The sequence below is a fragment of the Mustela putorius genome, unplaced genomic scaffold (assembly GCF_011764305.1).
Source record: "Mustela putorius furo isolate JIRA1106 unplaced genomic scaffold, ASM1176430v1.1 tig00000813_pilon_pilon_pilon, whole genome shotgun sequence".
Classification (NCBI taxonomy): domain Eukaryota; kingdom Metazoa; phylum Chordata; class Mammalia; order Carnivora; family Mustelidae; genus Mustela; species Mustela putorius.
The window spans coordinates 1425638-1448107 of record NW_025421485.1 but is presented as its reverse complement, the minus strand read 5'-3'; the positions used below and the strand labels follow the sequence as shown (position 1 = coordinate 1448107).

General features: G+C 47.3%; 1 protein-coding gene across 5 annotated transcripts in view; it reads right to left on the bottom strand.

Annotated features, from left to right (window-relative positions):
• Nucleotides 1–101: 101 nt before the first annotated feature.
• The window catches only part of NBAS (NBAS subunit of NRZ tethering complex), a 316898-nt gene continuing 294529 nt past the window's right edge, over nt 102–22470 (bottom strand). For 2 of the 5 annotated variants that reach the window (XM_004745820.3, XM_013052933.2), the window contains 3 exons: nt 18660–18798; nt 11923–12051; nt 102–525 (listed from right to left, as the gene is read on the bottom strand). In XM_004745820.3, the coding sequence (XP_004745877.1) occupies nt 250–525; nt 11923–12051; nt 18660–18798 (544 nt within the window). In that variant the 3' untranslated portion in view covers nt 102–249. Of the gene's footprint in view, nt 526–11922; nt 12052–18659; nt 18799–22470 lie in introns of those variants that run through there. The other 3 variants (XM_045084859.1, XR_006608058.1, XR_006608057.1) reach the window with 3 other exon arrangements.

Here is a 22470-nt window from a genome sequence, read left to right as displayed (position 1 = left end):
AGGGCAGCTCAAAATAAGGAAGAGGGGTCAGGTCTCCCTGAGTCCGCGAGAAAGTAGGTTAACCGGTGGCCGCGAGAGAGAACAAGCGAGAAGGCTGCCCGTCGCTTCTGTATAGCTTTATTTGCGGTTTGTCGGAACCGCTGAGGACGGTCCACAGGTTCCCACAACGCCTGTGGGACGGCTGTCAGCTCGGGGGCTCCTTCCCACGGGGCGGCTGAGGAGCCGCGGCCACGCAGGCCCAAGCCGGGCTCACACCCAGTGCCGGCCCGCGCTCAGCGCCGCGCTGAAGGTCCGCAGGGCCCGGTGCGTCCCCCTCACGGCCAGAAGGAGTGACCCCGCTTCGGCCACGTGGCCGGCATCCTGCAGGTGTCCGGCCAGCCCCTCCGCGTCCCAGGGCCCTCGCTGCGGGCTGGCCAGGAGGTGCTGGACCATGTGCGGGTAGAAGGCAGTGGAGACGCACTTCGCCAGCAGCCCAGCGTCCAGGAGCAGGGACAGGAGCTCTGGGTCACAGTTCGAGTCGTTCACCTTTAGGAAAGCAGACAGGCACAACATGAGCGACGCCTCGCTTCGTCCTCGCCAGCCGATTCGTCACGCACGCCCTCCCCTCCGCCACCCGCCAGCCTCACCCCCTCGGCCCGGGTCACCGGTGCTCGCGCCGCGGAGCCTCTGCCGTCCCCCGCGCAGGCTCACACGCACGGCTCTCCGCGGCCAGGAACCGCCGAGAGTGTGCCCGCCGCACTCCCCCGACTCCTCCCCACGCGGCCGGAGCCGTCCCAGGTGAGGGAGGTGAGGGTGACGACTGCATGTCACGTCGTGGCCGTCAGGAGGCCAGCACAGGAGCTGCGTGTGGGTCAGCCTCGACTTCAGAGCCCGGGCTCCCCGCCGCGGCATGGACCGTGTCCCTGGAGCTCCACCACGGTCCAGGTCCTGGAACCCCAAACCTCCCCTGTCCGTAGACCCACATGAAAAACCTTCCCTCCAGAACAGGAAGACCTTTCTTCTACTCCGCTGAGAAATTACATCCGTCAACGCCGCTGATGTACAGAGGGTAAGGGACAGGAGGGCCGTAGGCTACTCTTGCTTAAGCCTCTAGAAAGCTTAGTACCTAACTTACCTTTTTAAAATAAAAAAAAAAAAAGATTTATGTATTGTGGAGAGAGACAGAGCACTCGTGTGCGCAAGCCCACAAGTGGGAAGAGGGAGAGTCTGCAAGCAGATTCCACGCTGAGCCTGAGCCCACTGTAGGGCTCGATCTCATGACCCCGAGATCATGGCCTGAGCTGAAATCAAGAGTTGGAAGCTCAACTGACTGAGCCACCAGGCAGCCCTTTAAGACATTTTTATATCACTTTGGAGACCAATGTCATGGGGCTTGTTTTCAGCTTGGCTATCCTGTGTTTGCTCCCTCGTCTTACGGCTTGGTGTCTGTATGGTTCTCCATGGCTGTGACACGTAGCCTAGAGGTTTCTATTTAATATTATTGTCCATATTCTTTGTAAGAAATGAAGTTAACATTAGTCACACTCAAAACCCCAAGCCCCTCATTGAAACCAGCTTCATGACGGTTCTTCTTAATGTCACTGCGCACCGTTAGTAGATTTGGTTGTAGGAACCTCTATTGTGGCATTTCACAGCCAATTACCTAACATGTAGACCAGCTATGTTATACAATTGAACACAGCGTGGTCTTCCCAAATGTTCCATGACGAGGAGGTCAACTGTGTCCACCAGCTTCAAGAATGAAAACCAAAGCCACTCTGGGAACAGGAATTGTTCCCACTGTCAGAGAGCATCCATCTTTCCTGCAACCTGGTGATCCTTTAAAACCAACAGAAACGTCGGCCCCAAGGCCCTCACCCCTTCGGGATGACATTTTCCCTAAGTCTCTCCCCAAGCCTCGGACTCCTCCTTCCTCCACACTCCGCGGCTCTTGTACCCTCCATCGTCATCCGTACACCCGTCTCCCCCGCCAGACCGGGGGCTGCTGGAGGGCACGGAGGTTTGATCCTCCTTCCGGTCCAGCATCCAGTTTAATCAACACGCGCTCCATGGCCGCACGAACCTGCATTCGTGAACACGGTCACATGTCTGTAAACCGCGCAAGAACGGGACAAGAACACGATCCCTGCAGAGAATCCGCGTCCAGCTGGATTCTGGAACTGCACAGTCTCCTGCCAAGCCGGGGCCTCTCACTCTGTCAGCCCGAGCACACACGTCTCAGCCACTTTGGCTCAGGAAGACGCTCCGGCTGAACTCTGTTTAGGAGCTCTTGTTTGTTTTTGTTTTTAGAGACTGGATGGTAGGAGAGGAAGGCGGTGTGAAACACCAGCTTTTCCACTGCAAGGGACACGGGTGCTTCCAACACTCCCCGCCGGGGCTGTGAGGGGTTCCATGTGCCTTCTCGCCTTCCAGCTTCCCTCCTCCTCCTGCTTCCCAGCGGACAAGAATCTTGACCCCATGTGGGTGCTGCCCCCGCCATCCCCGTGTCTACACTGACGGACGGCTGCCCACGTGCCAGCGAGCCCTCGGTCTCAACTTTAAAGCATCCCCTTGAGACATTACCGCAGTTGAAGGATGAAAAAACCCATCCGATGAGGTCAAAGTCACGTGCCCAGTGTCTCGGGGCTGCTCATCGGTGAGCTGCACCAGCAGCCCTCATCCCGGGCGTGCCTACTGTTTGCGCGCCTCCGGAATATGGCCTCTTCCAAGCCAAGATCTTTTCTCTGTTTACCCCCGCAACCCCGATGGCCAGAAGAGTGCTGGCCCCATGCTAGGGGCTCGGCAAGACCTGTGGGATGAATCCATGAGTGAATGAATCATTCCTCATCCTTTCTTTGTTCGCTGCTGCCTACACACACACACACACACACACACACACACACACACACACACACGGGGCACCCGAGTCCCTGCGCATGTTATTGTTCTGCTCACTCTTCACAAGAAAGAATCCCTCCACCTAGCCCTCTAGGCGGGAACAGAACGCGTGCTAGGATGCTCCTGGCAAATGTTTGATAAAATGTACAGATTAAAGGCTCAGCGTCCAAACACCGCAGGGCAGTACCTTCTCTGCTGCCCTGAACAAGTCTTCAAGGCTAGGACACCTTTATTATTCTGTTTACTCACGATCCCTCCCTTTGGGGGCCTGAAAGTCTCCTAGAAAAGGAGAGATGGGTTTTTCCAGCTTGAGGAGGAGACGGGGGTTCTGTCCATGCCAGCTGCTGCGGGCCCTCTCACTCCCGTCTCTGTCCGCTTTTCTCCAGGGCAATGGCTTCCTTAAAATCGGTTTCCGGCTGGATGCACCCCCGGCCTTCCAGAGAGCTGCCGTGGGCTGGCGGGTAGGGTCCGCGGCAGGCGGGCAGGGACAGGGTGGGCGTCCACTCTCTGAAAGTTCTCTAGGTACTCCCTGAAGCCTAAGGCAGAAGTCATGGAAATCAAATACAGAATTGCCCCTTTGGCCCACCCCGAGGTCTCCTTAAGAAAGGTTGAGTCTGAGACTGCTGACCTGCACTGAGCTGGGCAGTGGCCAGGCCAAGGTTGAGGGTGTAGAAATTCTGGCGTAATGTCTTGTCTTCAGGTGCCGAGAAAATGGAAGTGGCTGACCTTATTTCCTTTCTCTGACCTTGTACTTGGTTTCCAGCTCTTTGCAAAAGATCCAGAATGGCCAGAGTATATTTTGTAATTGTCACATACAAGGAAAATACTTATTCTGTGCGTATTTGGGACAAAATAGGGAATGAGAGACTACAGAAAGAAAGATGGCTTTTGTGAAGACTCCTTCCAACAACTGCATCTTAAAGAAAAGGAGCCTGAGGGTCAGAGAAGAGAAGGATGGCCTGAGGACACCAAGAGCCCAAATTGCTTCTCTCCACTTGCCAGGCCTCCTGCCTCGGGGGAGCCAAGGCCAGCTGGGTCGTCAGCGGCACAGAGTGCCTGGAGCCCCCCCGAGCCTTCCTGGGCATGACCGTCCCACTGCGGAGTTGCCACAGTAATTTGTTAAGCCTCAACTTTTCCCCATTCTTGTTTTTGACCAAAATTCTAACTTAAGGCCCTAAAAGTCTGATGCTGTCTTACCACCCATTACCCCTAACCTACTCTGTTTTCCTTTTTGGAATCTAAAAATAAAATAGTAGTATTAGGGGGCACCTGGGTGGCGCAGTGGGTTAAGCCTCTGCCTTCAGCTCAGGTCATGATCCCGGGGTCCTGGGATCAAGCCCCAGTCAGGCTCTCTGGTCAGCAGGGAGCCGGCTTCCCCCTCTCTCTCTGCCTGCCTCTGCCTACTTGTGATCTCTCTGTCTGTCAAATAAATTTAAAAAACAAAAACAAAAACAAAAAAGGTAGGAATAGTTTTAAAAAACAAATAGTCTATATGTGGACCACCAGAAAATGACTTTTTCCTCCTTTCTTCTCCAGTAATTCTCCATGTGCACAGAGATGTTTTCACAATCATACAATATTTGTAGTCTAGCTTATTAATGACGTTAAAAATTTTTTTATTGTTTTTACATAGTTTTTAGTATTAAAAATTGTAATGGCTACAAAATTGTCTACTGATAGCGATAACATTTATTTAACTTCTCCTGCTTGGAATATTTCAGCTGTTTTTAAATGTTTGCTATTACTGAAGTACTATCAGTGAATTTTTTTCTGTGTGTGTTTTCTAGGAATCATTCCCGTAGGATAACTTACCAGAGAGGCATAACCAGGGTGTTCCGGGACAAACTGTGCCCCTCCCCCATCGCCATGTTGGGTCCTAACCCCCAGGACCTGAGACCGTGACTTCACTTGCAGAAAGAGCCTTTACAGAGGCAATTGGGTTTAATGAGTCACATGGGCAGATCTAATCCAGTCTGACTGGTGTCTTCATCAAGAGGAGAGGACACACACACACACACCCGCCCGAGGGGCAACCCTGTGAAGACTCAGGGAGAAGGTGGCCATCTGCAAACCAAGGCGAGAGGCCTCAGGAGAATTCAATCCTGCTGACATCCTGACCTTGGACTCTGGACTCCAGAACTGTACGACAACACACTTCTGGGACTCGAGTTGCCCAGTCTGTGGTGCTTTGTTACCGCAGCCCACACACACTAACACACAGGAAAGAGGACCTGAAACCTTTCTTGGCAGGGACATGAACGGGAGTGCAGCCATAGTAAAGCCAACTGTCCAGTTTACGCGGGGAGCACCCAAGGAGGAGTGTGTCGGTCTCACTGTAAACGTCTCCGCTTTGGCAGTTATTATTTTGAAAACAAAATTATTTTGCTAATTTGGGAGATGCATAATGATACCTCAAGGATGCTTTAATTTGAATGTTTATTTGCAAGGACTGTTTTCCTCCCCACTCGTTCCTACCATTTTTGTTTCTTATTGTGGGAAGCATCAAACCCTTCGCTCCTTTACCAGAGTCGTGACATCACTCCTTCCCACGTGGAAGGGTCCTCTGGATAATGTTAACCCTGATTTTAGTTATAATGAACATTCTAAACTGTTTGCAATTCTGTTCGGATTATTTGTTGTTTTATAGAAGTTTTACATTTTTACATTGTCAGGAAAAGAACTGTTCCTTTATGATTTTTTTTTTCTATTGCTTTAAAGCTTAGAAGTTACAATTCCTCAAAGGATCTGATATATATATATATACACATTTTTTTCCTGATTTTTAAAAATATGTAACTTTTTAATGGACCAAGACTTACTTCAGTATATAGTCTGTGGAAAACAACTCGTGCCTGACATCTGCTTGACTGGTGCTTTCCCAGCTTGAGGAAAAAAATATGTTCTGTCATTTCTGGACTCAGTTGGATGTTGGAAATAAATATGAAACAAGTCCAGGAGGATTAGTTGATTTAATTCCTCTGATCGAATAACTTTTGAATTCGAGTGACAGGCAGTCTGGTCTTGGGAAGAGTAGACAGACGTTGGGCTAGAGACCAATTTCCAGTCTTGGTTTCTTTGCTGAACAGCTGTGTGACCTTGTTAAGGACAATCTCTCAGATTCCACATCTGAAAAACAGACAGTGTCTAAGGGCTGTGATAGCCTATGCTTTTAAGTGCCCAGCACAATGCCTGGTGCAGAGTTCAAGTTCAGTAGAGGGACAAAGTTACTACAGTGAAACAAACAAGGCATGAAGCATGTTCTAGAAGGGGAAGGCGTACACATATCATAAAATGGGTAATGCTTGCCATCTCAATTACTGATTATTTTTTCTGGAATTAATTTTTGAGAATAAATGAAACTTTGAAGATCTCGGGAAAGAAATCTATTAAAGCACAAAGTGCTACCGTCTTCCAAGTCATGAAAATGTTATCTGCTTAATTCCGGTTTCCACAACAGGTAATGAACGTTCTCTGAATTAAAATCTTTGATTTTTATGGATCTATACCAAATGCAGAGTAATTACAATAATGAGGTAAGCTGAAATTCCACTAGCATAATGTATGCAGGGCCTCATTCCAATTATTTTAAAGAAGATTATTTAATATTATTTCACTGTTTACTTGAGGACAGGATATTTGTCTCAGTTTTACACATACTGCTACTAATAAAAGTTATTAAATACCAACTACAAGGGCAGAGAAATAAAAGGGCAGCACAATTGTATACTTGGATAAGAAAAGCGCCCACAGGGTATCTTCTGTCTCTCTGTCTGAATGATATGCGGACTCCACTTCCGCAGAAGCACTCTAGCCCCCCTCCCGGCATGAAATGTCACAGTACGCTTCTTCTGAAACCAAAACGAGGACAAATCACCTAACTTAGGCTCTAGCAACAGGAGAGAATCTTGCAATGCCGAGCTTGCTCACCTCTGTGACCACAGCAAATGCTGCACCGAGGGCCCTGAGTTTGGCTGGTTCCACACTCTGTACCTACCTCCTTCCCACTTTCATTTCCTGTGCAATTAATTGTGTCACATGTGACTCTCCCCATAATGCCTTTGAACATAAGATGTTATTTTACTTGACCTTCACAAAAATCCTCACCCCTACACCCAGTACCAGGCTGTTCACTATCCGTGCAGCCTAGAAACCGAATAGATTGACCTACAGGGAGTGAGTTGCCCGTCCCCAGAGGTACCCAGCTAAGAACTGTGTGAGACAGCGGTTTTGAGGAAGCCCTCCAGAATGGAAGAGACTCTCACTAAGAAGGAAGTAGTCGGAAACCTGGATAGAGTTAAAGAGGAGACAAAGAAAGGAGAACTTCTTGGTTCTGTAGAACATCTGTCATGTAAAGATGCGCTTCTGGGAATCTTGGAGGCTCTCCCTCCAACCCAGACACGAGTGCACTGTCAGTACTGCCGGTACGTTCCTGTGCCTTCTGGGCAAGATGAAAGGGGCTAAGACTCCCCAATACTACAACACGCAAAGGACGGTCCCCAGAAGCAACTATTCTGAACAGCTCCATCGGGCAGGGCGACGATCAAGACAAAGGAGCAGCTTTCAATCTGCAGGTGCTCTCGTACCACGAGGGTTATCAGAAACCGGTGGGGGCACCCCGGGACGTGGGGAGCTCCCGGCCCTCCCAGCCCCCAAGAGCGCTTGACCTCGGAGTCTGAGCGGGTTTGAAAAAGGAAGCCCTGTGGTGGCCAGGCTGTTAGACCAGTTCTGCCCGAGTCTCTTTCAGAGCTAATATGATGAGAGATGCTTCCAGCAATTTCATTTCCCTGCAGAGAGAACCCACGTGTACCGTAAGACAGCCTGTCCCGTCGCGGCATGGCTGAGGACAGGCTCTGAATGTTGGGTCCAGCGTTTCAATTTCAACGCTGGCTCTACTAGCCAGGTGACCTCATCTGAGTCTCTGTGTTTTCATCTGCAAAACTAGAATGCAATCTTCTTACAAGGTTATTAAGAAGAGAAAGTGAGGCTGTGCCTACTACAATGCCTGGCAAAGAGCTGGTGCCAGAAAGATGGTGGTTATTAGCTTCAGAGAGAAATGCTTAATTGGGTGTGATTAGGCCGTATACCCTTCCTCTGAAACCCCTGAATGACGCTCTCACTAAGCATCGTAGTCCAGGACCGATCCCGGGCGAAAGGGTGCAGGTCGAGGCACTGAGCAGTACTAAGGAGAAGGCTGTGAAAAGCAGAAGCCAGCGCAAATCTGGAACTGTTCTTCAGTCTACACAACTGTTAGGGATCAACAGCTGCTTCCTCTGATCAAATGAGTGATGAGTTTCACCCTGCGGAATATCCTCCAGAGATCTGAACATGGCAGCAGGAAAATCCTTCTTGGACAGAGTAAGGTTTTGGAGGCGAGTTCACATCTCACCAAGGCTGATGGACAGACAGCCCGACTTAACTTCGACTTACGATTTTTTGACTTTACGAAGGAGCACAAGCAACACACATTCAGTAAGCATCACTGCGTTTGGATTTTGGCTCTTTTCCTGGACTAGCAACATGCAGTGCGATCTCTCTTATGAGGCTGGGCAAAGCCACAGCTGCCCACCAGTCATGCGACCATGAGGGTGAACATCTGATACGCAGACCACCCTCTTCCGTACCCATACAGCTGTTCTGTTTCTCACCTTCAGCACAGTAGTCAACAAACTACGTGAGACATTCCATACTTTATTATAAGATAGGCTTTTGGTGTTAGCTGATTTTGCCGTAGATTAACGGAAACGTTTGGAGCGTGTGTGGGGTAGGTGAGGCTAAGCTCCGATGTTCTGTAGGCTAGGTGAATTAAATGCATTTTTGACTTATGATATTCTCAACTTATGATAGATTTATTGGGACGTAACCCCATTGTTAGCTGAAGAAGATCTCTACCACACCAGGGTTTTAATTACTCATCAACAACCTAATCTCTAAGACAGACTTTCTATTTCTTCGGGAAAGAGACAGCGAGCTGTAAGACGTTACACACTCAACACTAGAGATCTGCAAATTTCAGAAGAGCTTTGAGAAGGAAGCAGGCGCCGCTATCGGAGGTGAAGCGGGTACAGTCTCGGGCACCAGCACTCACGCGCCATCCGTGCAGCTGTAAACACTGACGAAGCTGTCAGCATCTCACAGCTTACAGTGGAATAACACATGTGATCAGTAAGCAAGGGGGGCGCTTTTCCACCTCGGCCCACAAGTTTGCAGGAGCAATTGCCTCTCAGAGTCTCTGTGCTGGACACTTTTTCTTTTAATGTCAACAGGAACTAGCGTCCATAATCGTTAGGGGGGAAACTGAAGTCACCGGTGACCTCAGGCCCTCTCCTAACGGATGGAGTGAATAGCAAAATAAACACAAAAGAAGAAAGCAAAAAAAAAAAAAAAGAAAGAAAGAAAAAGAAAGTAAATGTATTATATCTTCCACTGCAATACCACATAGGATTTAAAAACAGCTAGTCAGAAAAAAAAACGTAATAAAATAAAATAAAAATGGCGGGTGAGGATTCCTGCACAAAGGCTCACTGCAACTCTTCCCTTAGAGAAGACCTTTGAACGGTGCCGGGAGAGAGTGACGAAGGACAGCTAGCATTGTCGAGATGACAAAGTGACAGGTGGAGAAGAGGTGAGGAGCTGCCACAGGCTGCCGGTGGGAGGTGTCGCGGCGGTGCGGGGGGGTGGCCGTGGCTCTGAAGGGGCGCCCGAGGGATCCCTGGGATGGAACCGTATCTTGACCAGAGTGGGGGTGACACAAATCTCCGCGCGACGATACCGCACACAGACTCCCCCCCCAAATGAGGGCGTGTCAGAGGACTGGACAAATGCCACTGCTCCCGTCCTGGCTAAATGCCACACTGCGGCTGCACCAGACATCACCACTGTTGGCAACTGGACGAAGGGTGTAACGGATCTCGCCGCAGTGTTTCCGACAGTTGAAAGCGAAGTTAAAATCATCTCAAAATAAAGTTAAAAATACATACGAACTGGAAAACTCTGCCAAACTTTAGCACCGGGTCTGACGATACGAGGCATTTTTATGAACACATTTCAGGGTCACAGACGGGTTACCTGATGGGAACCCCCAGCCCCAGCTGGAGAGGTTACTATTAAGTCTCACCACCCAGTGCCCGCGGGTGAGGGGCTTGGGGGCGGGTAAGTGACTCAGCTTAGCAACTGACTTCTCTGCTTTGGAACTTTGCATCCAGAGGCCACAGAGGTGTCCCTGTGGTCATCACGACCTCAGGCAAACCAGCCTCAGGCCGCGGGCCTATTTCAAAACCACAGAGTTTTAGCACAAGGCTGCGTGCTGCGCGTCGGATCAAGGTGCTACAGAGATACATCAGCACCACTTCAAAATGACTTGGGTGCTGCAAGGTTCCCATTTGGTTTCTTATTCTGAAAGTGTGTGTGTGTGTGTGTGTGTGTGTGTGTGTGTGTGTAGGGGGGTGGGGCAGGGCAGAGGGAATGGGGGCGTGTCTGGAGGGGTGGCGGGCAGCCGTTAGGGAGTCCCAGCGCTGGCTGCAGTTCTATGAGATGCACTGGAGATGAAGAATCTTTAAAATGAAAACTGATACACTTGCCTATGCAATTTTGAACTGCATTGCGAGCTCTGTGCACGACGGATACGGAAAGGCAACGTATAATAAATCACTGTTTTATTCTCGAAGAGACCCATGGCAAATTTAGAATACTTAAGCAGCGACACTAACACAGGGTGCGGTGGTGATGAGGAGGAAAAGCACTGAAAATATGCAGTCTGCTTTTCCTCCACGTGTGTCCCTTCTTCCTGATTTCTTGGATTTACAATTAAAAAAAAAAAAAAAAAACAGGCTAAGGAGAAAAGAATCCACCGTAATTCTTAGCTTCTTGTAAATTCCCCACAAAATGCAATGTTTATGTTGGCACAGATGGATGGGCGGGCTACCAGCACACAGGTCTCCGGCTCTCTCTATTTCTGTCAGTCTCCGGAGAAGCCCTGCTCTGACCAGGCTTCAGGGATAAGGAAGGCTAGTCCCAAAATCTTTACAGAATTCAGAAATACATCTCAATGAATAAACGCATTAGACTTTTCTCATTTTGTTCATTATGACCATTTCCAAATGCAATTATGGTCCGTGCTCTGTAACCATATACCTAACTTCCTGTGCCCACTGTTATTAAATCTCCTCACTGTCTCGTTTGGCCAGTCTGTATCTTCCGCGGTAGAATTCTCCTCCCCTCTCTGGTCCCTGGAAAACATCGCCTTACATTTCTGTGAAAAACTCACCTGCGTGAGTATACCCACACAACTGAAATTGTGTGTGTGTGGTGTGTGTACACGCTCACAAAACTTCAAATGAAAGAATGGTCTCCCTACAGAAGGGTTTCAGTAATACATACAACACATTCACACAACACAAATTCATTAAAACACAACCCTGATCAATCTATTCCCAAAGTGTAAAATTTTAAAAGGCAAGAACAAGTTTCTTCCTTAATCACGGTAACAAGACAACCAGCCTTGAGGGAGAAATCTCAGGCCTTGACTTTAGTACGTCATTCCTCAAGCCAAGACACTGCTTCAGTGGCACTTTAGTTTGCCAGAGGAAATAAGAGCTTGAGACTTCAGATGGCTCCAGTAAACGTAACTTGTAGCCACCGTCTCACCTTTAATTAGTACGTAACCAAACACCTACGTCCAGGCACAGAAGCCTGCCCGCCGCAACAAATTCCCTCGATCCAGATTTCAAGTGGCGAGGACAAATCCACTGGTCCTGGACGGCTGTGACATTTCCCTAAAGGGACTAATAGGCTGCTTCTCTAGAGAAACTGCTTCCTTATTCGGATTTGTATTCTCAGCACATAAACACGAAGTCTGGTTCATGGGAGGAGTTCAGTACATGTTTATAAAATACACATTTACTTCTTAGACAAAACAGAAAGAGTTAATGTGGTCAGAGGACATTGCAGAGAAAATGGTCCGAGATGAATCATGGATATTACTTATGAGAATGACAATGCAAATTCATTTCTCGGAAACACACACGAGAGTCAGCCCCCCTGGAATACCTGGCCGACGGCGGTGACGTGCTCCAGCGCCACGGCATGAAGGCGCTCATCCCGGCTCTCGAGGAGGAGTTTCAGGGCTGGGAGCAGCAGGGACCGGCTGAGCAGCCGTGAGCACAGCTCCTTCACGCCCTGCAACCACAGGTACAATCAGGTGAGCGAGGAGGCAGGAGGCACTCCGTATCTCAGGCACTACTCTGGGTGGGGTCTCTTTCCGCACCTTTTCGTAGGAGTGTTGTGTGTCTCTGCATGTATGGAGCACAGATAGGGCCACGCTGATTTAGCATTTGGTACCTGCTTCCTTCATTTCACAACAGATAGTAAATACCTTCCTGAGCTCTCAGATATTCACCTGATACTCACCAGACACTGCATTTCACGGCTGCCCAGGGTCCCCCTGCATGGATAGAGGACTGTGGTCTATTCTTCTAATCGCTCCAGAGCTCTAGTTTCCCCACCAGCAAAATGGAGGTAATTATATCTGCTTTGCAGTTTTGTGTGTGTGTGAGAATAAGTGTTAATGAATAATAACACACAATGCTCGGCCTCTCCTAGACACTTAACAAATGGTAAAAATTATTACCGGTTGTTATTATCAACAATATCGAGTTGTCCTCTGCAACAAGAAAAGCCAGCAACTTAAACATTTAAAAACCTGTTTATAATTCTAATGTCAAGGTGAACTGAATGTTTCATGAAAACTATCTGTGGTCCAGAAAAATGAAAATGCATTTGGATCTCCACATAGACATTTGAATTTTATCCTCAGTGTTTTATTATCCTAGCTGAACCTGTCATCAGAGAGCAGACTTTTATATAAGATAACAAATGATAATCCTTCACAGCGAAAGTATAAGAGAATAGACAATAAATTTGCAAGCTCTTCCTCCCTGCTGAGCTGTGTGCTCCCCGGTGTCCTAACTAGCTGTAACAGAAAGAACAGAACATCTGGACCAAGAACCAGACAATGAGTGCAACTTATTACACAAAGCAAGGGCTGTTTTTGAAAGAACTGAGAAATCACTACCCACCACCAGTGCCATGGGACTGATCTTTCTCTTGCACTCCTCCAAGAGTGGCATATCAGAGAAGAAAAACTCAAATTTATGACATTTTCATAATTTCTTTGCATTATTATAAAGTGTAGATAAAACAAGAAGCTTCTATTTAAAGCCCAGGATAAAGGCCTCTCTGGCATTCCATTCACTATAGTGTTTTCACCTTTCCCCTTAGTGCGTCTACTGGAGATCAGCACGGGCTTCGGTTTCAGATTGGAAGGTCCTGCTACATGACCTTGTGTGAAACTGATCAACACCGGCAGGGTAACAGGTTTGTAAGGGGTGTACTTCAATCATCCTCTGTGAGCCCTAACCTACACAGTCATATGGTCTCACTGAGCATCTGGGCCAGAGAGAAATGCAGATTTGTAATCTGAGATGCCAAAACCTGCAGAGAATATTTGGGAAGATGAAACAGAAACTCCCATACATGACAGTTTCACATAGCTGTCACCCATAAATGCTTCGGTCTCCCTCCTCCTCCTGGAATGTCCCAGCAATGCTCCCCCACCTGCACGTTCCTCGGTGCCCAGGAGACCTTCCGGCCACCATGGAATTTTCTGGATCTCTGCTGTCTCACATGGCAGCCAGGAGCCACATGTTGGCTAGTGAGATCTGCCAAGTGTAATCCAGGCACTGTTTTAAAATTTTTATTCAACTGTCCTTCACTTAAATTTCAGTACCCACACATGGCCGTGGCTACCGTCCTGGCAGTGAAGCAGACACAATGAGCTCCCGCACACCTCTGGTCTGTGCACAAGCCTTAACCTCTGCTGCTTCTCTGCCTGCGAGACCCCTACTGGTTCTCAGGGTCTCAGCTAAAAAGGGCCCAGGAAAACCCCAAGTCTTAAAAAGACACCTCTGATCTCCCAGGCCCAGCACTCCTCCGTTCCCACCATACTTCGTAAACATTTATTCGCCTGTTCATCTGCCGCACTTTCCCTTCTCTGTATTCCAAACTTGCTCGGTATATACTATACCTTCAAATAGTCCTATATAATTCCTTCTCATCTCATATCTACTCGTTGACTGAGTTATCAGTACTAGGTAAAGAGGTATTTCTCAGCACTTTATGATAACTTAGACTAAGCACAGCACAACAGCTTTGAGGACAAGTTTTATCAAAATAACCTGGATACCCTTCGGAGCAGACAACCTGGACAGATGGTGAGGAAGTGTGTCGGCCTAACTGTCTAAGACAGGTGCTTAAAGGAACTTACCTTCTCCTTCATCCCCGTTTCTTGACCCCTAAATTCCCATATTTAGAGGATTTTTTTCCCTTCATGACTCTTTGAATGCCTTTAGGTCATGCCTGCTGTTGCTCATGGTACTTGCTGAATTATGGCCTTTACGGTTTTGCTGATGGAAAATATTACCTGAAGGATAAAATCAAGGACATCTAAGAACGGAGGAGTCCTTTTTGAGCTGCTGAGTATTTTTAATCTCTTAGCTAACAGTGATTGGCTAAATACTCCCTATTTAACGTCTATACTAGGTTTTCTCTGCGTAGTTTCCCCTCTGTTGCAAGAAGACAGTGTATCAGTTTTATAGAGGGATTTTGGGAGCTCTAAGAAAGGTCAAAATAGCAAAGGGAACCAGAAAACACCCCACAGGTACCTTCCCAGCTCAAACCTGTCTAGCCATCAAGATACAGAATAAGAGACCTCGAATGCGAGGAACAGGTATGTCTGGGCCCAAAGCCAGGCCAGAACCCAGGGGACTGTCCTCTATGGTGAGGCCCCGGGCACGGCTCCTGTGGCTGCTGGGTGTCAGAGAAGCGGGACCAGTCCCCCTGCTCATCCTGGGGTACCCTGCTCCTGAAGACATGGTAGGGCCTGTGGCAGGAGCGAGAGGCAAGGTGTACAGGGCTGGGTGTCATCGGACCGGACAATCGAACTCCAGACATTATCAAAAGTAACTCAACTGCGAGAGGGAACAATCACGTTGACACTTAGCTGCTGGACATTAGCTAGGCTCCCTCACCGGCTGGCGTCTAACTCCCGCCCACTTGACTCAATGCCCCTGTGACTCTTGCTGGCTCTGGCTGTGCCTTTAAAAAACCGGGGACCTTCGGGGTCGGTCGCAAATAGCTGGAACTTGGAATTTTAAATCTCTAAATGCCGAGAATCTGTTTTGTGCCAATTTCTCATTCTGAATATCTCCCGTTCCTGAGAATGTTTCATATATTGCCATGGATACAAGCTAAGAAGGAGAATACAGACCTTTCCAGACTGTAGGACACATGACCTATGAGCAACATTGATTTTATCCTTCTGGTAATATTTTCCACCAGCAAAACCAGCATGACTGGAAGTAAACAGGTACCAGGAACAACAGCTGGGATCACGTGAAGACGTTCTCAAGAGTCATGAAGAACGAAAAAAAATCTCTAAATATGGGAACTTAGTGGGGGGATGGGAAATGCAGATGAATCAAAAGGTTATGTCCTTTTAAGTACCCTGTCCCAGACAGGCACATGTACTTTATAAGCCATAGAGTAAGGCAACCAAAGGTACTGGGTTACAAAAAAGTGAGTCATGGATAATTTTCCCACCACGGTGATATTCAACATTATGCAGTTCTGAAATTAGACTGTAATTTCCAAATGCTGTAAAATAAACTTAACAAGACATTTCCATTTCTTAATTACAGTGTTCCTTCCTTTGTAACAATTTTAACTCACATTTGAGCACAGTTAACAATCAATAAAAATAGTACATAACCTTGACAAGATTCCTTTAATCATGGTATCCTAAGACAAAAATCTGTACATGTACCCAGTTGAAAGACAGCACTGAGGCTGCATAAGGAAAAACAAACAAAAGAAACCGTGGCAACGCAACTCATTTGATGATAATTACACCTCGTCTCATCAAACTGGAACAGACAAGTGATAAGGACCCCCTTCCAAATGGGGCTCAATCTGGTACCTTTCTGCCACCTCCAAGAAAACTGCGGACCTATGGAAAAGGTCCTAACAGATTGTCTCAGGTCCTCCTCGAAGGCCTGGAGACCTTGAAGAACACTCAGAACTAGAGTCGCCTCGGAGATGACACAATCTAACCTTGTTTCAGAGGCCAGAAATGGTAGGTCTGGAGCATCTGGTGCTTTCCTCAGGAACACAGGTCATCTCTGGCCCCATGTGGAACAGGAGGAAAAGCACAATCTCATGCCTCGCCAGGCCTCCGGCTGTTATAGTGCATCTCCTGTCCCCGCCCTTCAGGTGCTCCCAGTCCCAGTGAAGAGGAGAGACCAGGAGATCCCTCTCTGTGATGTGTGAGGAGGACTCTAACAGATGCAGGCTTACAGCACTGCGCTACCCATTCTGATTCCCCTAAAACACTCAGGAATCACTGGTCCAGAGATTCTTAGATCAAGCAGGACCACAGCAAATAAAATATTACTCCATTTGTCAAAGTGCTTCAAGCTGGCCATAGGAGCATGCCGGGGAGGCTGAGTCTTCACAGCTACTTAGTTTCTCATTTAATCACTGACTCCTTTTTTAAAAATAGGAAATACAAAGCATCACTTATGATTCATTAGTCAATAAAAAAGAACAACATGGGCGCCTGGGTGGCTCAGTGGGTTAAAGCCTCTGCCTTTGGCTCAGATCATGGTCTCAGGGTCCTGGGATCGAGCCCCACATCAGGCTCTCTGCTCCATGGGGAGCCTGCTTCCTCCTCTCTCTCTGCCTGCTTCTCTGCCTTCGTGTAATCTCTGTCTGTCAAACAAATAAATGAATAAAATATTAAAAAAAAAAAAAAAAAGAACAGACTTTTTCCTCCATGTCCTAGAAGGTTGCCCCCTAAACTTCAAGTACAACGCTAAGAGTACTCAATACTGCTTTGGACATTCGGATGTGTTAGTCACCCATCGCCTGGGGGCTGAACGCTCACACATGTAACTGTTGCTAACTTTCATTATGTGGTCAAGGTCAGAGATGCTGCAGCCGTGTTCTCAGCGAACTTCCCTTCCCTGCCTCAGCACTAACTGTAGCAAAACCAAACCGAGGAGGATATTTAAGTAAGCTAACAAACTTCTCCAGGTAATGATAGAGATCCTAACACCCTTCCACCTAAAACACCAATAATCCAGGCTTATAGACTACAGGCCATTCTTGAAGAAGTACCCTAGGAGAGGGGGGAAAGGGCAGTAAAACTTAAAGAACTACGTGTAACACCTTCAATACGCGAGCACCCCAGGTGTGTTAAGAGCGGCTCCCGTGGAAGTATTTCTCTCCTCCGCATTCAGCAGGGCCTCGGTTTAGGGACCAGGTCCGCCCTCCGTTCCCTGAGTGACCTGAAACAGGACCTTTGCTCTCAGAGCCTCTGTTACATCTGCTGAAAAACGAAGGTCAAGGAACCTCCTTCCGGTGGTGGCGAAGGTCAAACCAGATGGTGGGAGCGGGAGGCCGAGAGTGCTAGCGGGCGCCGGGCAGCACCGTCACCCAGCTTGAGACCCTAAATCGTGCTTCCCCAACCAAGACGCAGCAGAACTGGCGGGGCCCTTCTGGCATTTGGTCCTGATCTAACAAAGCCTGATCTCAACTGATGTTAAGGTCAAGATGAACCCTTGTTGTTTACCTACTACTCACCCTTGGGGGGACGATAAACTGCATGGAGTCCCCAGCTCCACGCAGCATGCTAAACCCCGCCGCGGGTGAGAGAGCAGTGACACGGCCGTGGTTGCAACCCTCAGGGGCTCACAATATAGCCCAACACACCACAGGTAAGGAAGTAGCTGATGCAAGCAAACCACATGGTGGGGTATAAAGGGATCAGGATCTTACAGAAGAATTTTGTCGTTCTGGTCATTGGAAGACTTCTTTCAAGGGATAAAATATTTTAAAATTCAATCACAAAACACCCAGACCCTCATTCAGAAAACAATTCATTAAATGTACATTCCTAATGAGAATATTTTCCTTGAGTGATTACAGTGAGGATTCAAAGAATCATATTTACAATTTTATTTTATCTCCTACGTGGTAGAAACTTGAAAACCAATTAATCCATTTAGTGCCATTATCCAAATGCTTACATTTAAGACATGTAAAAATTGCTCAAACAATACACTGCTGAGGTCGGGCTCACAGCAGGGAGCTATAATTAATATGTGCTTATTTGAGAATACACAAATTTATATATATATATATTAGGCAAACACCTCAGTGACAGCCAAATTAGGGATCAAAGAGAATGGTGGTCAAAGTGGAGGCGGCTGTGTTTCGACCACGTTAACAGAGAAAACATATCGTGGTCATGCAATCTCACGACGATGACGGCAGAAGACTGGCTACCTGCCGAGAGGGCACTGGCGTTTACCGCTCTGTTACCAGCTGGCCCAGTTCGGGCAGAGACGGCACACGGGCTGGCTCCCAAGACCCCAGGCACGGGAGCTTGAGTTCGACATAAGAGGGCCTCCAACAGGAACTAAAGGCTGAGTTACACTCGGGGGCTTGTAAAGGGAATAGGCTTCAGAGCCTCCAACAGAGAGAAAACCTCCTCGAAGCACCCTCTCGGCATGGCTGTCCTTCGTTTGATCTCTTCCAAATTATGGGCCTTTGCCTCCTGATAACTTACGCTCAGTGTTCGTCAAGCCCAGTCGCTGACGCTGCTTCTCCTAGAGTTTGGATCAGGGAAGGGCTGCCCCCCAGAAAAACCACTGGAATTCTCCACTCACCTCTGCAGGGAGCATCTGCTTGGTGTTGTATAAAGAGCGGCAGATTTTCAAGATCTCATTCCCCAGTCCGTCCTTGTTCTCCGCTGCGCACCTGGTCAGCATCCCGGTCATCAGCCTCACCCACGGACTGCTGGTTATGCTGGTTCCGAGGGAGAAAAACACAAGAAACTGGGAATGAACGATTAATGTTGTAACAACTGGGACGCGAAATGTTAAGAAAGAAAAGAACTGCCACCTCGTGAAGTAAAATGCTTTTTGGCAAATGGCAGTCACAATCTAGAGGATGTGTTCCTTCAAGTCCCTCTTGCAGAAAAGAGAACATTTCCTGGAGAGAAAAGAGCTTGCTGGGGCATCACCAAGTATCCAGCAGTATGGAGGCGGCGGGCAGACCTTCAGAGCACAGCGGCCCGGAGGCTGGCGCTCCCACCGGGCTCACGGGCCGGCTCCCTGGCTTCCCACCTGGGTGTCTCTCAGCCCAGACAGTCAGTGCTGGGGAAGCCACTCAGCCTCTCTGGGCCTCAGGTTTCCTCACTCTGAGAAAGCAATTTAATATTTTCCTAAGAAAATCGCTTTATCGTGAATGATGTCTGTAACTGTGCCTTCTCAATAGCAGGCACATCTGAGCCTTTACCACCTAAATACTGGATTCCGCTGAGCCTAGGATTAGTATAAGAACTTCAGGGCCAGGGCCAGAGTGAGGCACAGCGAGGGCAGTGCACAGTGGAGGTCAGCCTGGGAGCACAGGCAAGCGGTACAGAGATCACACTGCGTCCTTCAGGCAGTCAGTCATTCTTTCTTTCTTTCTTTCTTTTTAAGATTTTATTTATTTATTTGTCAGAGAGAGAGAGAGTGAGCATGAGCAGGGAGGGGGCAGAGGGGGGAAGCAGGCTCCCCGTTGAGCGAGAAGCCTGATGCAGGGCTTGATCCCAGGACCCTGAGATCATGACCTGAGCTTAATGGACAGAGCCACCCAGGAGTCCCCAGTTTCCTTATTTCTAAAACATAAAAGCATACAAGTCTGCTTTTTGTTTCCCTTCTCTAGATGTCAGTACCTCGTGTTTCATACAAACTTCACAATTTACATTTCCAAAAACACGTTAAAGATACATTCATTCAATGGCCCTAGAAACAGGTTACCAATTTTGCTTATAGTGTTATTTAAAACAATTTTACTATTTGTAAGTCTGTTGTCTTAGCACAGCTCTAGATTCTAGACACTGAACACCTAAGGTGGTTCTTCCCTTCAGAGGACTTCATTCCTTGTCCCCTAAGAAAAATGTCAGGTGTAACAATGACAAAGGGACTGCCAGTACTAGCCTTTGGCAAAGCCTTTGTATCTCGGCTCAAACGAACACTGTGTGAGGACAAAGAATACTGCTTATTTCAAGGGACGAACAAAGCTCTGAGAGGGTCTGGAGGACTGGGGAGTCTTCTTACACTCAAGGACTCACCCTCTGCTTTTCTCTTGCACAGGCTGAATTCCACTCTCCTGGGTTTTCTCTAATGGGCCGCCTCAAGGCAGCGGAACCAGTGGCTGGCGAAACAGCGCCCCCAATGGGCCATGTGGCGTGGACATGAATTATCAAAATGTATTTTTCACCAGCCAGTTTTGATACACTGGATGAGAATTATAAGTCTCCCACAAGGATGGATCTATTATGCTTTCCATGTATTTTCTTCCAGGGGAATACAACCAAAAACCCACTGACACAAAAACAGACACACAGATCAATGGAACAGAACCCAGAACCCAGAAATGGACACTCAACTCTATAGTAATATTCAACAAAGCACACAAGAATGCCCAAAGGAAAAAGACAGTGTCTTCAACAAACAGTGTTGGGAAAATCGGACAGCCATGTACAGAATAATGAAACTGGACCACTTCCTTACACCACACACAAAAATAGGCTCAAAGTGGAGGGAAGACCTAAATGTGAGACAGGAATCCATCCAGTTCCTTGAGGAGAATACAGGCAGCAACCTCTTCGACCTCAGCCAAGCAACCTGTTGCTAGATATGTCTCCAAACACAAGGGAAACAAAGACACAAATGAACTATTGGAATTTCATCAAGATCAAAAGCTTTGGCACAGCAAAGGAAACAGTTGACAAAACCAAAAGACAACTGACAAAATGGGAGAAGACATTTGAGATGTCTTATCAGATAAATGGTTAGTATCCAAAATCTATAAAGAACTCACCAAACTCAACACCCAAAAACAAATAATCCAATCAATAAATGGGGAGAAGATATGAAGAGACATTTCTCCAAAGAAGACATACATCATAGCCAACAAACACATGAAAAAATGCCCATCATGAGGCATCAGGGAAATACAAATCAAACCCCCAGTGAGATACCACCTCACACCAGTCAGAATGACTAAAATTAAGTCAGGAAATGACAGATATTGGCAAGGATGCGGAGAAAGGGGAACCCTCCTACACTGTTGGTGGGAATGCAAGCTGGTGCAGCCACTCTGGAAAACAGCATGGAGGTGCCTCATAAAGTTGAAAATAGAGCTACCCTAGGACCCAGCAATCGCACTACTGGATATTTACCCTAAAGATACAAATGTAGTGATCCAAAGGGGCACTGGTACCCCAATATTTATAGCAGCAATGTCCACAACAGCCAACCTATGAGAAGAGCCTAGATGTCTGTCGAGAGATGAGTGGATAAAGGAGATGTGGTGTACACACAATGGAATATACTCGGCCAGCCAAAAAAAAAAAAAAAAAAAAAAAAACTTGCCATTTGAAGTGAAATAAGTCACTCAGAGAAAGACAATTATCAAATGATCTCAAGTCATATGTGGAATTTAAGAAACAAAACAGAGGATCATGGGGGAAGAGAAGAAGAAGTAAAATAAGAGGAAATCAGACAGTGAGACAAAACACAAGAGAGAATCATAGGAAATGAAGGGAGGGCTGCGGGGGGGAGCAGGTGGGGGTGTAAAGGAGCGACGGACACCGAGGGCACGTGATGTGATGAGCCCCGTGTGTCTGTAAGACTGACGAATCACTGAGCTCTACCTCTGCAACTAAGAATACACTATATGTTAATTAATTGAATCTAAATAAAAAAAACTTTAAAAATTGAAACAAAATTTTAAATATTAATTCATTAACAACATAATGTATGACAGTCACGTAACTCACACTATTAAAATACCTATATTTTATAAAACAAAGCACACAAAACGAAAACACCCAAGTTGGCTCAGTAAATTAGCAGTCATTGTGGATCAAGCAAATTTCTTAGTTTTCAAGTTTACTGTGTTAGCTGGCGACATTCAGTCGTTGTCACACTCTACTTCCCTTCTTCCTGTCTTTCCCACTCTTTCTCCCCTCCCTCCCTTTAAGGGGTGTTACTCCGAAGTGCTGAAGTCATACACTGGGTCATCCACCAACCAAAAAAAGGTACTCAAAGTACTCTTAAGAACAGATTTGGGGGCGCCTGGTAGCTCACTCGATTGGGCGTCTGCCTCCAATTAGGGCGGTGATTCCAGGGTCCCAGGGAATCCACGGCTGCCCTGTTTGTTCTCCTCTCACTGTCAAATGAATAAATACAATCTTTAAAAAAAAAAAACAACAACACAATCTTGAAAGTGTCCCATCATAGAGTCTCTTGTGATAAAACACCAATTTGGCCCAGGAAAAAGCCAAAACAGACGTTACCTGACCTACCCTCGGGTCCCCTCTGGGAGAGAGGTATGGCTGGTAGGAGGGGTAAGAGGACCAGTAATGGTTTGATTCTAATGAGTTAATAAAGGAGGTTTTTATTTATTTATTTTTAAAGATCTTAT